A 17,216-nucleotide genomic window follows, 5' to 3' on the forward strand; every position below is an offset into this window, starting at 1 on the left:
ATCCTGTTTTATTCCCAAGATCTTATAGAGTCTAAGGAAAGGATTGGGGCATAAATGTAATAAGTCAATTAGTTCAAAAGAGCCCCTATGTCAAATAAAAGGTTCTTGGGCCAATCGCTGGAGTTCAGTAGGTTTGGGAGTATGTAGCCACAGTGATATTCATTAAATGGAATGTCCATCTCACAGTATTCTCAAAGGTATTTTTTTATTATCTGAAGTTATTGCTTCTCTTTATTGTGCACAATGTCCTATAAAGAAGATATATGTCCACAACCGAGCTTTCAAAGAGGACCATGGGGCCAAGCTTCATTTAGAGGGAATGAAGTCAAGCAGTAAATTTGCTGGTCACTCTTTTCATAAGAACAGTATCTTAGTCAGCAGTTGGTCTTTGATGTTCTAACAATAGCACTGGGCCTTGAAGGCAGAGGAGCACACCCATCACACACAAACTCGTCTACATTCATTAAAATGTGGAGACCAGCTTGCAGGGCAGTCTTTAGCAGGGAATGCAGAGACTGAGGCAGTTCCTACACTTTTTCCCTGCTTGTCGCTCACTGGACTATATTTTTAACTGAGTATGATATTCACATGGTATTGTGCATATATAGTTGAGTAAAATTCACGAATAGAGGCCACTTGTGTAACCAGCACTCAGATCAACAGGGACAATACAATCAACGTCCAGAGTGAGAAGGCATCCTAGGTACTTTCCTGACAAGGGTGACCTCGGTCCTCCTTCCACCTGTGTCCTCCCTTCCGCCTTCGTATCCTCATTTGTCATGGCTTTGATCTGGATATAGAGATAGGACTATATAACTGATAGTATTTTATATCTTGCTGCGTTCACACAGCATTATACTAATAAACCTGCACCTAGCTATTATTTTTTTTCATTCTAAGTATGTGCTCTGTTGCCTTCTTATTCATTCTACCATTCATGGCATTTGGGATGACTTGAGGTTGGGGTGAGTTTAAAAACATTATGTCTATTCTTTTCCCAGTCTCTAAGTGCATTGACTATGGATACCTCACCAGGGAAGAGTTGATGGGGCAGTGGTATGTAGAAATTTTATTTTCAGATAGTTATTTTGGAAAAACCATTTCCCATAGTGTTTATATCAATTTACACTCCCACTAGACCACTGAGTTGCTCGACATTATTACCAATCCTTAGTACCTACAAGGATTATTTTCTTCATTTTACCATTTCAGTGGGATAGTGTAGTGGTTTTACATCTTCAGTGATCATACATCCCTTTATAAGTTGTTTCTTTGTGGGGATGGAGGGTTGGGTGGGGGGGTGTCATTCTATGATAGAGTGCTTGTCTAGTATGTTCTTGGCTTTAGAGTCAATGTCCAGCAGTGCAAAATAGAAGCCATTTTTTTCTTACTGCACGTTAGTCAGTAAGTCTGTGACGACTACCATATGAATGAGTTATGTAGAAAACTTGAGTGACATTGGTTCCAAGTTCATAGTTGAGTCACAAAGAAAGAACAGCTAATGTGTAGTGGAATTCAACAGGTTGTGCTAAATAAATGAGAGATGGTCCATTGATAACTAAACAGAACAAAGGTAAACTTCTTCAGGGGTACAGAAAAGTCACAGACAGAAAACATAGCAGAAAAGAATCTGGAATCAGAGTGGCCCACAAGCTGGTTTTAGATATGAACAAGGTAATGCTTGACCTATGAAGCAGGAAAAAAGACAACAGCATTGCGCCAGGAGAACATTCTAAAATCTTGGTCACTTGCTCCCGAGAATATCATGAGAAGGTAAACTTGTGGCATACTGAAGAAAAAGAAACCTGATTCATCACAAGAATAAATCCTTCTGAGCAGTGACAGTAATTAAGAAGTAGAATATAAACTCACATAGCTGATGGGAAGCCTGCCCCCTTGCTATGTAGGGAAAGGGAAGGTAGGAGAGGGTGCTCCTTCATCAGGGTAAGTCATTACAGGCTTACATTGCTAGAGCTCTGTGGGTGATGAATCACATATTTGTGGGCACAATTCTATTCTCAACATGTAGTATGCTATGTGTAGGCACAGAAAGGGCAGCTATTATGAAGGAAGGTGGAAAAAGGTAGACATGTATGTATACCTTGATTCAGAAATGACACTCACGAGGGTGGAATCCTGTGCCAACAGAGTAGGCTATGAGAGGAAAGATCTATTCCTCCTGTCTATCCCATATCTAATTTCTCAGGGAAAGGACCCTTTGGGTCTTATCCTTCTCTCCCATCTCACTCTGGCTCCAAAGCTACACCGAGAAACATTACTATACAGCCTTGGAAGATGTCTGGGCTCACTGGAACTTATTTTCCTTGTGTCCATGTGGCAGAAAGGGACATTTCCTTGTTTTGTCCCTTTTTCTCCCACAGGAGGCAACAAAAGCATCAGCACTGGCTTGAAGCTTATGAAGACAGCTACACAGACCAGCCTGGACCATGTCAGTTCTACAAAGTGTTTCCCTTTGCACGAAGTGCTCACAAGAACATACTGGGAAATCTTGGTGTCATAACAGCGACCATCCTCAGTTTCTTCTACTACAAAATGGGGACAGTGTTCATGGGAAATTGGGAATATAGGAGGAAACACACAATCAATACCAAACAGTAATGCCTACCACAGTAAGAGCTTTGTGTTAGCTTTTGTATCGCCATTATTACCACCATCAGCTTTGAAAGTGAAGTTCACATAATAGTGTTATCTGTTTCCCAATGAAAAAAATGAAGTTCAGAGACTTGATGCGATTTTTCCAGGGTCACAGAATTCTCCGTACTACCACCTATGTGCTAAAACTTTCCTACATGGCATGAAAGTCATTACAGCATTATAAATTCCCAGGGATGTAGTTATTTTGTTCACTTTTACAGAATGGGGTGCAGGGGCAAATGCTTTTGCTTGGGGCATGCTCTAAGAAACAGAACAGGAACTAGCCACTCTTTGGCAACTCTGTGGGACCCTGTGACGTGATTTGGTTGCTAGGATGTTAATTTAGCTCAATCAAGGGGCTAAATTGTGTTAACACACATGCATATTTTTTGCCTTTTTGTACATTCTTATCACCAGGAAATAAAGGTTTAGCAGGAATCCAACTTGACCCAGAGAAGTAGAACACTCATGGGACAAACGTAACCCCAAGCCAGGATTTGTTGGGGCATGTGCCCAGGTCTGACCCACTGACCAATGAACGTGCAGATGCATGCTAATTGTTATAGGTTACTAAGTTTTATGTGTAATGATATTCCATTTGTAGTTTAATGAATAAATCTTGCCTGAAGACCAGAATGCAAAACAGCCATACAAGTCAGTCATACAGGCCAGGCAGTGGTGGCACACACCTTTAATCCCAGCAGTCACACTATTTAGCCATAGAGGCTAGGCGGTGGTGGTGAAAGTCTTTAATCCCAGCACTAGAGAGGAATGTAAGGTGGGATGAGACAGGAACTCATTCTCTTTCAGTCTGAAGATTTTGTAGAGGTAAGAGCTCTCTAGTGGCTTGGCTGCTTTGCTTTTATGGTCTTCAGGTTGAATCCCAATATCTGTCTCTGGGTTTTTATTAGTCATGATAAAATCCTGTAATATTATCAAGGGGTAGCTTAATAATATAGAACCTATATTAATTGCTTTCTGGGTGTTCAGAAGCACACCTCTAGACTAGTGAGGGCTTGTTGAATTGTGATCTGCCTGTGATTACGCCTGGACCTTGTCAAAGGTAGGTTCTAATTCAGTGATTCTGGGATGTACACAAGGAGATGCTAGTGCTGCTGGTCCACCACAGCATTCTGGGTACAAGGGCTGCAAAGTCATCCTGGGTTTCTCCTGTGGGCTTTTGGGCCATGACTGTTACAGGAGTCTGACACACTCCAGGCTGATCGTACAGGCATCTTGGCCAGATGAACCCATGTTAATATTTCCTTAGTCTGTCTTTTGTGATCATCTGTCTTTAAATTCTTATTATTTACGCTTCTTGGAATTTAAAGCTTCTTAGTAATCAATCTGGTTGACATTCATTCTATATTCACAACCCATACCGGACTTTAAGTCCCAACTCAGTTGAGCTAGAATGCCCTCCCCTAGTTTTCTCAATTGTCAGACAGGACGTGGGGAGGTTGATGAGGACGGCACAGTGGACAGTAGCAAGCACACAGGAAGTTTGGCCACATTTCTGATCTGTCTTCTGGTCCAGGACCCACCTTTTGTTGCCCATCCTCACTCTGCAGAGACCATCACATCACTGTCATTATGTTACCTAGGTAACTAAACCATATGGGATTTTGTACTTTGGTTGTACTAAAAGGAAAGGAAAACTCTTTCCAAAGATGCAGGGTTTCTCTTTTTTCTCTCCCTTGGATTCTTACAATACACCAGAGGTCAAATACTTATATTTTAATTGAGGAAAATACCTTCCTAGAATTCAACATCCAAACTCTGTGAAGTTCTTCAAAGGTGTTACAGGGTTATTGCGGATCCCAAGCACATTATGCCAAGTGCATTAAAAATATTGCCATGATTTCTTAATAATTTAAACTTGCAACATCCATATAACCCAACCACTTTTCTCCTAAATATATGCCCAACAGAAATGAAAGCATATTTATAGAAATGTTGACAGTATTTCCATTTTGAAGTTCCCAAATAGGAAACAACTTAAATGTTTTGCAGTGGGCCAATTAATTTGCATACTGTGCACAGAGCCAAACAATGGAATACTAATTGACAGTAAAAAGGAACAAGTATAATTGTCAAATTCATTACATGAGTAAAGAAGCCATATCATGCATATGAATGTACCCACAAAGAATCCAGGAAATATAAAATGAGTCTATAGTGATAGAAGGCCAGTTGGGGGCTGCCTAGAATTTTCTAGATATAACAAAGGGGCACAAAAAATGTCTAGAAATTAACTACCTTCATGATAGTGATGTTCTCACAGGTGTCTATGTTCTCAAAGTAGTCATGCTAAATAAATATAGTTCATCACTTATCAGTTATGTCTCAAAAGGCTATAATTTAGACAGGAATAAAATTACTATTTCCCTTCTTTTCATCATCATCTCCATGGGTAGTTTTAAGCTCAAGTATGGTGTGTGTGTGTGTGTGTGTGTGTGTGTGTGTGTGTGTTTCATTCTCATTGTCATGAGTATTTTGTTTGGATGCTGTAGAAGATAAAGCAGGGGTGAGTATGGCATTATTTCCATATTCCTGCATCCCTCATGTACATTCTATTCATACTTGGTTGTTTGAAAATAGATAGGTAGTGTCCAGCAGGAAATGGCCTGGCCTGTTGCCTTCTATCCATGTATCCTTTTTTCCCATGTCACTGCTACTGAATACCTGGAGATTGGATTGCTCTAGGTTGTAAGCCCAGCAACTCAGGAACCCAGACTTGAAGTCCTAAGTTCAGTTTCAGGGTCCCTGCTTCAGTGTGTCTTTCAGGAAGAACAGGAAGGTTGCTCTCTCATAGAGGGATGCTAGTCACAGATAGCACTTTGCGCAAGATGATTCGCTTTACTAAGATGGGCAAAGGTCAATGCCAACAGGAGGAAGGAGTGGCTAACCCTGTTTTCACTCCTGTTAAGTTTACAGAGATAACTTTCCAGTGACATTGGCTGGTCTATGTTTGGGAGTTGATACTTATCAAGGTATCCTGCCATGCCTACTCGGGCATTAGATGACTCAACCCCTCCCAGAACTCTGTGTAGTTCCTGTTGTCACTCATCCTCTCACTTAAAATAGTAAATGACCGCAGGGGTTAATTTTTCAAGGGGAAATGGGCTAATTGTAGCCCTAAGCACCAGAAATGACAAAATTTTTTTTAACCTAATTCTGATCTCTGTTAATGAATTTTTCTATCTGTGGGAAGGAATGAGACATTGGTTACTGTTATTGCCCATAACACAGCTCCTTCTGAGACTTACAAACTTTATTACTGTTACTGACAACAAACAGACGTGTCTCATGGAGGCTCTACTCTGTCTTTCCAGTGATGTTCTACTCTGGAGCTCTCTAGACAGGAAGTCAGCCCAGTGACTAATATTGAGGTGTACAGTATGTCATTTAGTTTTGTTGCTTCCAAAAGCAAACCTGAGATGCCCCCTAGACAAGACTCCCAGAGTTCCTAGTAGAAAAGGCGAAGGCAGAAAGGGAAGAGAAGGTTATCAGGAAAGTAGCTAGCATGAACAATAGTGCTCAGCACGAAGAGGAATTGCTTGGCACAGGGATTGATCTTGTGTCTTGACTAGTATGCACAGAAAAGAATAAGTGGGTTTTCTGTCTTTTTTATTTTATGGACCTGTGTACATGTATGTGCACCATGTGGGTGCCCTGGTACACATAGAGGCCAGAAAAGGGTGTCATATTCATTAGAACTGGAGATATAAATGACTGTGGGCTGCCATGTGGGTGCTGGGAATCAAACCCAAGTCCTCTGCAAGATCAGTAATTGTGCTTAACTGCGGAGACATATTTCCACACCAGGAGACAATTCAATGAAATACGTATTTCATGTCCACAGCTTTGTTTGAATTTTATACATAAGGCTTTAAAAGATGCAAAATGAGACTATCCCCCCAACAACATACTCCTTTGTCATTTCTTTGAGCTCATGGCATGTGATATGAGATTAACCAGATACTTCTGCTTTAGCCCCTAAATAATCTGTCTTGGGGCAAAGTAGTAGGGGGAGTGTGATAGTTTTTCTTGGTTGTCAGCTTGATGATATCTGGGATAAACTAAAAACCCAATCTGCTGAACACACCTCTGAGCATTTTTAATTACTTGGATCACTTGAGGTAGCATTTATTATATATATATGTATAATATACATATATATGTGTATTTCATTCTGTCAGTTTTGTTCCTCTAAAGCAGTGGTTCTCAACCTTCCTAATGCTGTGACCCTTTAATACAGTTCCTCATGTTGTGGTGACCCCAACAATAAATTTATTTTCATTGCTACCATAATTTTGTTACTGTTTTGATTTGTAATCTAAATATCTGTGTTTCCCAATAGTCTTAGGTGACTCTTGTGAAAGGGTTATCTGACCCTCCCCACCACCACCAAAGGGGTCTCGAGTCACATGTTGAGAACTTCTGTTCTAGAGAATCCTGACAGAGTCTTTACTGTCATTAAAGAAATGGACTTTGTCACTACCAATCCAGGTTACAAAATGCTGAACCAGGGGTTGGTTGCAAGAGAAAAGTGATCTTAGAAGCTGAGAGGATAAATAGAACCAATGAATGTACTAAAATATCATAAAACAAGCTCAAAGGAAATATGTTAAAGAAACAGATAACTGAAATTGGAGCAAAGGGAGGAATGTTACACAATGATATTCAGACCTATATGTAACAATTCTTAGAAAGAGAGCAGGCACCTACTGATGTACGAAGTCCTTCTGTATATGTATTGCTTTTATTAGTTAATGAATAAAGAAACCGCTTTGGCTTGTAATAAGGCAGAGTAGAGCTTGGTGGGAAACCTAAACTGAATGCTGGGAGAAAGAAGGCAGAGTCAGGGAGAAGCCATGGAGCCAGCACAGGAGACAGATACCTCCACAGGAGTCCTTGAAACTTTGCCGGTAGGACACGACCTTGTGGTGATGCACAGATTAATGGAGATGGCTTAATTTAGAATATAAGCGCTGGGATTACGATTAAGCTATTGGTCAAACAGTATATATAATAATATAGTTTCTGTGCGATTATTTTTGGTCGGAATGAACAAACAGCCTCCGACTACAACTTACCTATGAACACTGGGGAGATAAAAAAATGAACATGGAATTACATTATAGTCCAAATTAAGAATGTGTCAAAAATGAGGATTCAAAATATTTGAATGACACAGAAGATGTTTGGTGTTCATTTAGAGGCTTCACACCCCAGATGTAACCTAATTTAATTACAGAGAATTCTCAGGATAATCTTCTATTTCAAAGATCAATATACTTTCTGAACATGGCTAGAAGGGAAATGATTAAGAGCTGAATAAATAGTAGAGTTTTTGTTCTAAAAATAAAAGAAATAAAAGTATAGTGTTTCAGTTCAACCTAGCCAACCAAGCAACTGTGTTCACCTCTTTTCCTCTTTAAATTATAATGAGATGCCATAAGAAATAGAAAAATCACCTGGGAGGGGAGCAGGCTTCTAATAGACATAATACAATGACAACCAATCAAAAGTGAAATATTTCAGGGTTGAGAATATAGAAGAACAGGCTTCAGAAAATGTTGTCCTTGAGAAAAAAGTTCTTTAAGAGTGTCAAGAACAGTTTAATTTTAATGACTAGCTATCTACTCACAAAAATGAAAACATTTGTTTATGAAAGGAGCTGTGGTAGTAACATGATCTTACCTACACTATAAAAGGGTTTGGAAACTCTCCAAATATCCATTGATGGGGAGTGGATAAACAAAATCGTGGAATGACTGCCTGACGGAACATCAAGCAGTACTAAAGAAGGCAAATCTACTGAGACACTTTTTCAAAGAATCCCAAAAATATTACATTAAGTAAAAGATAACAAATACATAGAAAAATGTACACAGTACAGTTCTATGTGTGCGAGCACTCTGACAGGCAAAGTTAATCTGTAGTGATGGGCATCCGAAGATGAACTGTTTACTAAGGTACAGTCATTTGGAAGTCTTCTAGGGTGACAGGGAATGCTATTTTTGATGGTAGTTTTGTGGTCACATATACCTACCAAAAATGCACTTGAATTCTTGGAATTTGTCCACTTTATTGGATGTAAATCATACTTTTTTAAAAAAAAAACCTTTTCAGTTTAGAGAGAAAGAAAAAGGGAGAGGGAAAACAACAGAAAGAATGGGAAAAGAAGGAAAACAAAGAGAAAGGAAGTGGAGAGGTGGGAGAGGGTGAAGTAAGATGAGAAGGGGCTGGAGACTTTGGGGAGAGCCCAAGGACCAGAGTGAAAGCATTGCTTCATTCAGTCCTGGGGTTCAGAGTGCCTGGATGTGACATCTCCATCTGGCAGACACTATGGCAGCTCAGGTATGAGCAGCTGCTGGATAAATCACCTAAGAAGATGCAGCCAGGCATGTTTTCAAAACAAAGGTAAGAGCATGGGAGGTTAAGGAGATAATGGAAGTCAGACCCTGAACTCTTGATGTTAGCTTCACACTTGGATGAGAGTCCCAGAAGAACAGTACATGGATACTGGACATAAACCAAGACATTTTCTGAGCAGAGCACAAGCTTGGGGCTTCGCATGGAAGGGTATATACACCATATGCTGACAAGGACTCCGAGCCAATCCCTGAATCGAAGCACAACCTGATGAAGTTTATGAACATTAAAGAGAAAAATCTTAAAAGTTTCAACTGTGATTGTCAGTGGGCCAGGGATTCATTACAGTGCTAGAGTCCTTGCCTAGTATATTTCAAAAGTCAAATGCTAAGAAATACTATAAAAATTTCCTGTGAAATATGAAATAGTGTAATAAAATAAATAATATCTTCAAAATTCTGAGAGTAAACAATATAACTCAGCCAGTTGCCAAACTGGCATTGCATATAAGAACCAAATAAAGGTGTCTGAAAATATAAGCTCTTGGAGACTTTTGTAGTTAATAAGTTGTTTATAAAAACACTTTTAAAAGAATGTATTTAGCAACATAAAAATGAAAATATGAGATGTATAAGGCAGCAGATAAAGAATTAAAGACATTGAGAACATAATAAAACTGGCAACCACGGATCACCAGGCACAAGAAACAGGCAAAGGGGGAAAGAAAAAAAAAGAAAAATTCCAATACTAAATAAAAGTTCAAAGAACGTAATTTTAAAAATCTAGAGACAACCTACAGACAAGACAGAAAAAGGGTCAGAATCCTGTTTCATAGGGGAATGCAAGTTACAAACACTAACTGATCTTCAGCATTGATAGGAATGTGTGAGCAAAATTATGTTTTTGAGAGTTTTAAAGTAATAGAACTAGGACACAGTGCTTCCATAATTTGAGAGAAAGCAAGCAAAATAAAAAATTTAAAGGCCAAGTCTTGAGTTCCAATCGTTTTTATAATCTTCTTTAATAACAGACAATTCTCAGGGCATCCTTCTATCCCAAAGACCAATATAATTTTGAGATCCTGGCTAGAAGGAAATTACCAAAGTGCTTTGCTAGGTCCTCGAAATGACACTAGGTTGGACACTAGCTCTAGAGAGGTTAGCCCTCTTGCTAGAGTCACACAGATAAACTGATGGTGGCTGCAAAGAAACAACCAGAAATTTAAAAAACAGCAAACACCCTGAATATATATCTTCAAATTTACCAGTAATAAAGCAATTATAAATGGTTAATTCCTTCATCTCATAGATAAAGAAAACTGAGGCATACCTCACCAATATTAGACAATCAAAAAATTTAAAACAGAAAAATTTTGAAACTAAAGGTTGTCAACTATACACAAATCAATGTCCCCCCAAAAAACCCCACAAAATGGATTTAGAGAAACAACTTAAAAAACAAAACATTTTAATTTACATGCAATAAAAGAGATTAATGAGAAATTTCACTTCAATAAAACTACAACACTCCAAAGACACTATGGGTTCTAGAAATGTAAATTTAAAAATGTACAGAATTATAGTAATGAGAAAAGAAAAAGGAACAATGTCAGGATAAGACCACAGTGATTTTGCTTCAGGAATCATCAGATAAATCAAGGTATGGAAGGTAATATAATACAACTAACACTCTTACTATAGGTCTTATTACAAGACATTAGATACTACATATGCAAATATATACTACAAAGAACATAGAAAAGTTGTAAATGCCTAATTATGCATAAACCTTATACTATTAAAATTAAAAGTCAGTTGAGAATGTATGATTTTCTCAGAAACATAATTTACTACAACCAACTAAAGAAATATTCCCATAATTTAAATAGGCCATAAACAGTGGAATCACCCAGAATATGAGCCAGAGATTCCAATTAAGGAGACAGCAAGCAAAAGAGGATGTTAAGAGTGCTCTAACATTATTTTTATTGACATTCAATTTTTATTATTTAAAGTGCTAGTGAAAAAAATGAAGGAAAATTGAATCTTTGCCATGAGTGTGTAAAGACACTACCAAAATGCAATGTCAGTATCCACAGACACACTAAGGGCCAGGTAGTGTAAGTAGGTATTGCTAAGTGTTGTTTTTCTAGATTCCAGAACAAAATATTTGAGACTAATACCAGTCTCAAAAGCATTCAGACCTAGAAAATAATCTATAGGACAAAGATGTTAAAAACTGGACCTTTTTTTTTGCCTTTTTGTTTCCTAAAGAGGGAGAGAAAGATGTCCCAGAGTTGGATGAGTGGGTGATGGAGTGGGGAGGATACGGGACGGGAAATCATAGTCAGAGAACATTTTGCTTGAAAAAAACAATTTTCAATGAAAAAAAATCGATGTTGATAAAAATAAACATAAAATATTTTTCAAGACGCAGACACCTCTGTCCTAATGGGAGAGGTAACAGCAGTAAGACAAGTAAAATAAATTTTATTAAAATTTTAGTAATTTAAAGCCAAACAACTCTATAAAGTTCACTGGGATATATTTAATATAAATTTTCAAGAATAGTTTTTAGCATCAATTGATTGATGTGTGTGTGTGTGTGTGTGTGTGTGTGTGAGAGAGAGAGAGAGAGAGAGAGAGAGAGCGAGCATGTGTGAAAGCGTGTATGTGAGTGTGCGTGTGTGTGTGTGAACTCACACACCACAGCATACTTTTGAAGGTTAGAGGGCCATTTATGGGGAGCTGGTTTTCAGCTTTCAAAGTGAGGGCCTGAGGTGAGCTAATACCCTCAGAGATTCTCGGGCTTGGTGGCAAAAGCCTTTACCTGCTGAGCTATGTCACTGACCCATATACTTTAAACAGGATATCAATATATTAGTCCTACTAAAACATACTACATAACCGCATTACACAAACACAGTAATATATGTATGTGACTAGTTGTGGTGAAACAGACTTATATATGTGAAAAGCTTAGTGGAGCATTATATAACAAAGCGGAGCATTTAACACGTTTGATAAGATAACTGGTTATTCCTTTGAGCTAAAAAAGAGAGTTACATATTTAAAACCCAGAAATAACTTCAAAGTAGACTGCTATTCTAGAATAGTTTAACTACAAACATATTTGAACAAAATGCATTTTAAAGATGTTTTTTACAATCTTTAACCAAAGGTCCTTAGGGAAAAGATTGGGAACTGAATACATTTAAGAAAGCCAGCTACTACATGGCCAAAAGTTGCATAAACAAAGCAAGTTGGCCAAGACATTTACGAAGCCCATGAAACAAAAGATCAATATCGTATTTGCAAGAATCCCTTCAGATTCACACAGGCCGTTGTAATGTAACTTGGTGGCTCCTCCCCACTAGAACCAGAATCTATATCCAGTACCAGAGAAGCAGAGCTGATCCCAAGATGTGACCGTGTATTAAAGAGTCTTCTACCTGCTTTTATTTGTCTACTGCTTTGGGTCTGTGGAGATAAAGGTGAGAGGGGGTGCGGAGAAAACAGGTAGGCGATAATGAGCAACCACCATCAGACTTATGAATGAGGTCATTAACACTACCTCATCCACATTATGCCAACAGAGGGCTTAAATACAGGAATAATTTAAGAGGCAATGAACAGAAGAACCCGCCCAACTGAGCCCCGGGCTAGATGCTGCCCTACAAACTCATGAGCAAATAAAACTACGGTTGCATGTAAGCCACTAAATTGTGGCATGGTTTGTTATGCAGCAGCAGGGAAGTGGGACAATTATCCATTACGTATAAAGGGTTCTAGTGATGAGAGCGACTGCTTGACTGGAAAATGGGCAGGCAAGTTGGGAAGCAAGAAACATAAATGCCTATTAACTGAATCAAAGCTGGAGGAATCTTGTTGACAGACGGGAACAAGAGCTTGGACTCTACAGTCAGCCTGTCTGGGTCCAAGTCCTGGGCCCACCCTTCTCCCTCCTCAGCTGTGTAGGGATCAAGTACCCCAAGCTGTTCGTTTCTCCACATCCTCCTCTGTGGATGGACACCAGTCCTTCTTTGTCATTTCACTTCCTTTGTTTTAGCTACAAGCAATCAATGTCGTCTAAAAATACTAAATAGTCTAGTTGAGAAATGGCTAACTGTAAGTTGTAAATGAAACACAGTGATGAAATCTATCTTATTGAAAGGTTTTGTTCTTTATGGTAGTGTGTGTAGAGGAGAAATGGTGTTTCCAGAGTTTGGCACTATCTGGGGTTTGGAGCGTTTACCAGGGTCAAAATGAATCCATCAAGGATGAGATGACTGTCAATCCCCTGGAGTCCCTGTGAGGAATCTCACTTAAGAGAATAGTGGTTTGTCTCCTAGTGCTGTATGGCCCAGGTAAAGCGGGGAGTACACGAAGCTGCACTGTTTTATTGAAGGCAACAGGCGAATGAAGAGGCAGCATGCTTGTTCATCACGATGACAGGTCCAGAACAAAATCTTTTCACTGAAGCTCAGAGTTCAGTTTCCTTTCATGTTATTGTAAAGGTACCCAGTTTGGCATTTTATTAACCTGCTTCAAAATCTCACTGCTTTAATGAGGTCAGGTTTTATTACCAAAAGTCACGATTTTAAACTTGAGTGAGATTTATTAGAAGGTACGTGAGAATTCAGTTTAAAAAGGAGATAGCATTATTTTGATTAGAATTGTTATGGTCTGTGGAGCCTGTATTTTGAAATGTTCTGTCTTCCAGAGTGCTTTTATTATATAATTTTTCTTATATAATTTAATTAAAGGTGTATGGGCAATCAGAGTGTCTGACCAGCACAAGATAAAATTATGCCAGCAAAATATAAGATGCCAGTCAAAAGTCAAAATATTTGGCAGTTCCATGACTTTCTATACAGCTAGTGCTGACAGCTGAGACTTTCTTACTGAATGTTTTATGATCCACTAACCCACAGAGAGATATTATGTGCTCAAAACACTTTCTTTTTACTTTATGGCAGCATACCAGTAGTGATGGAACAGCCACAAAGGAAAAAGCAAAGCAAAACAAAACAATCCAAAATTCAGTTTCCAAGAACTCCCTGGAACTATCAAAGAAATCTTGTTAATGATTCTTAAGTGTGTTTACATATAGATATAAGTACAGATGCCTACACATACACGTATGTATTGGTAACTGACACAGCAAGACTATAAATGTGCATCTGGAAATGTAACTTGTTAAAAAGTTGTCCCTCTTTTGTAGCCAGTCTTATGAGTTTACCGAGAACTTGGAAAATTAATATATAATTTGAAATACACTATGCAAAATATAAGGCATACACCTTTACACTGTAAACTAAGAAAAACACATTAAGGGGCTTTCAGCTCTTCAGCTTTAGAGTTACCTAACCTCAGTTTCTCCACTTGACAGTGGAATGACGACCGTACCTAGTACTTGAGGTTCTTTTCTTTGAGCTTAGAGAAGTTAATATATGTGACGTGCTAGGGGCATTGCCTGTCATATGTAAAAGACCAAATCTTAAATAGAGGTGTGTCTCGTTTTCAATAATTCCAAAATGCAGTGTAGTTGAGGCAAACTCACAAGTACCTGCTTCATAACATATGGGATCCACTGAGTTTCTGATCACTGAGAAGGACCTTGGCAGCACAGAGTCAAATGATTTAGATGGGGTTTAAGATTGAATTTAAGAATGTGCACAAAACAGGAAGAATCCAGTAGTCACCGTTTTGCATTCAAATACACCTGCTGCTAGCAAATGCATTCTTTTGCATCCGGCAGGCAGCAGATAAAGGTCTTTTGCAGGTTTAGTTGGCCCTGTCCATTTGAATCATACTGCCTTGAGCCCAAGAAATAACTCTGGTCAGGAAGAATATAAAACTTTTATAAGCAGAAATTACAAAAAGTATAAAGTTACAAACTAAGCTGTTAAAGTCCTCAGTGGGGCTTGGTGAAGTGACAGCTTTGGATGCTCACCATAACTGAACACTGTAGCCAGATAATCTGAAGCTACTGGATTAGCAGCTACTTAGGACCCCAGATATTCCTAGGATTAGAACTCTTTCTAAGTCATCCATGTTTTCTGCCTTTGAGGGGCTATACTTCAGCAAAAGCCCTCTGAGATTCCTATCCAATTCCACCAGCTGCTTCTTTCATTAACTTACTGTTGGGGTGGAAAAGGCCAATCGGAGATTATTCTAATGATAGCAAGCACCTCATAAAAAAATCTGCCAAATTTACTTTTCCATAGAACATCATTTTTACAGCCTTTCATGGGTTTACTAGGAAAGAAAGCATTACATATAAAATACGATTTCCAGAAGTCTTAGAGATATTAAGAATTATTCCTCCAAGTGTTTGGCGTGAGGAAATATCTGTCACTGGACAGGTTTACTCAAAGGGTAGTGTGAGAGGCTCCTACAAAATTAGAGTGTTTTTTAGAACGGTTCAAGAACATTTAAGTTTGAAGTATGTGTTTTCGCAGGCATGGCTTGCATTCGTAAGGGTCACCTTGCTTTAGTCTGGCAAATAATTCACTTGGTATAATTAATGAACAAGTGGGAATGTGTGGATTCTAACAAGTTTCGTAACCTCTCTGTACCTCAACATCATAATCTGTAAGGCAGAGAGATTAACAGTCTTGTTAATTAAATTAACAAGATTTAAATGAGTTAAATTCTGTAACATGCTTAAAACAGCACCGTGGTAAATACCTGCTTATAGAGCTGTTTAAATAACTGTTCCTCTCAACAATAGCTTTTTTTTTTCCCAAAAAATAAAAAAGGCATAAAGATGTAAAAATATCGACATTACAGAGTGGATAGTTTTAGTAGGCCTGACTTGATTTCTTTGGGGACTGGAGACACCTGGCTGTGCCCAGAAGAAAATCCAAGTTCACTTCTATTAGTTCTCCAGGTTTGCACCTGTCGTCCTTCGCGCCACGAGAAGGACTTTCCAAAGCCACAGGAGAAACACCCATGCGGACAACCTTTATTCAGGGCAATTCAAGGCCTGATATATGCTCCCAGGTCTCGACTCTTCCCCTGTTTTGGAGCTGAATGGATCAATGGAACCTATTACTAAAGGAACCTATAGAAGGAAATGGTCACTGGGAAGAAGTCTCTGCTACAAGTTTAAAAGTCTTAGCTCCAGACCAAATCTCCATAGGTGCCTTGACTGACTTTTGCATGATACAAAGGGGTCACACAAGGTGAAGGAATCGCGCACACAAGGTTGGGATGTCTGGCTATACTCCAGAAATTATGTCTTGACCTCTGACACTGCCTGCACAACCATCAGAGTTCTTCTGAATGCAGTTTGAAGATTTATCTTATAAGGCTTCTTTGTGTCCTGTCACCTCACCTCTAGCCTTCTTTGCCTCCAGACAGGCTATTCAGTCTCTGAAAGTACCCAGAAGCCAAAGCATCCTCCAGCAGGTCACCTGCACATCCCAAGCCTAACACCCTTCCTGGTGCCTGGCCTGTGACAGATCTGAGGAGTGCTCCACACATGGTTACCTTCCCTCACTCCCCATCATCTAGCCCAGGCACTTCTGACTTAGTAGAGTCGCCAAGGCACAAGTGCTCTTTGGTGGAACGGAGGACCCGCCTCCTGGCCCCCAGCTTCCCGCAATCACGCACGCCCCCTCCGGCGGCGCTCTCACCTGCAGCTGAGACCCGCTGACGTTGCTCGCGGCCGCGTCTGGCCGGTCGGCTGCTCCTGATCCTCGCAGAACCGTGATGTGCAGCGTGAGCAGCAGTAGCCCCAGCAGCAGGAGCAGTTCGGCGGCCAAGCGCACCATCCTCTTGAGTCGCGCGGCTTTAGGACCCCGTGCGGCGGGCGGTGGCGGCGGCGGCGGCGGCGGCGGCGGCGCCGGGGGAGGAGGAGTCGGAGCCCCACAGCCCGGCTGCGCTGCTCCCGCCTCGACCCCCGTCGGGGCCCCGCTCCCCGGGCCCGCAGGGCTGGCTCTGGGCTCGGCCGGGCGCGCGGGGCCCGGGGAACAGGAGCAGCCGCCACCGCCGCCCCCACACCACAGCGGAGCCACCGCGGGGCCGGGGACGTCCAAGCCGGTGGCCGAGCAATCCCAGGAGCTGTCCGGAGGTGGCGGCGGTGGGGACGCGGGTCTGTCCGAGACCCAGGCCAGGCCAGGGTCCACCCTGCGGGCAGGGAGCTGTGGGGGCGGCGGCGGGGCGGGCGCAGCC

General features: G+C 40.3%; 1 protein-coding gene across 1 annotated transcript in view; it reads right to left on the bottom strand.

Annotated features, from left to right (window-relative positions):
• The window catches only part of Ism1 (isthmin 1), a 73,391-nt gene extending 56,444 nt beyond the window's left edge, over positions 1–16,947 (bottom strand). The window contains exon 1 of the mRNA XM_048455571.3: positions 16,679–16,947. Coding sequence (XP_048311528.2) covers positions 16,679–16,816 — 138 coding nt within the window. The 5' untranslated portion in view covers positions 16,817–16,947. The remainder of the gene's footprint in view (positions 1–16,678) is intronic.
• Positions 16,948–17,216: the final 269 nt, after the last annotated feature.

The sequence above is a fragment of the Myodes glareolus genome, chromosome 10 (genome assembly GCF_982192425.1).
Source record: "Myodes glareolus chromosome 10, mMyoGla1.1, whole genome shotgun sequence".
Classification (NCBI taxonomy): domain Eukaryota; kingdom Metazoa; phylum Chordata; class Mammalia; order Rodentia; family Cricetidae; genus Myodes; species Myodes glareolus.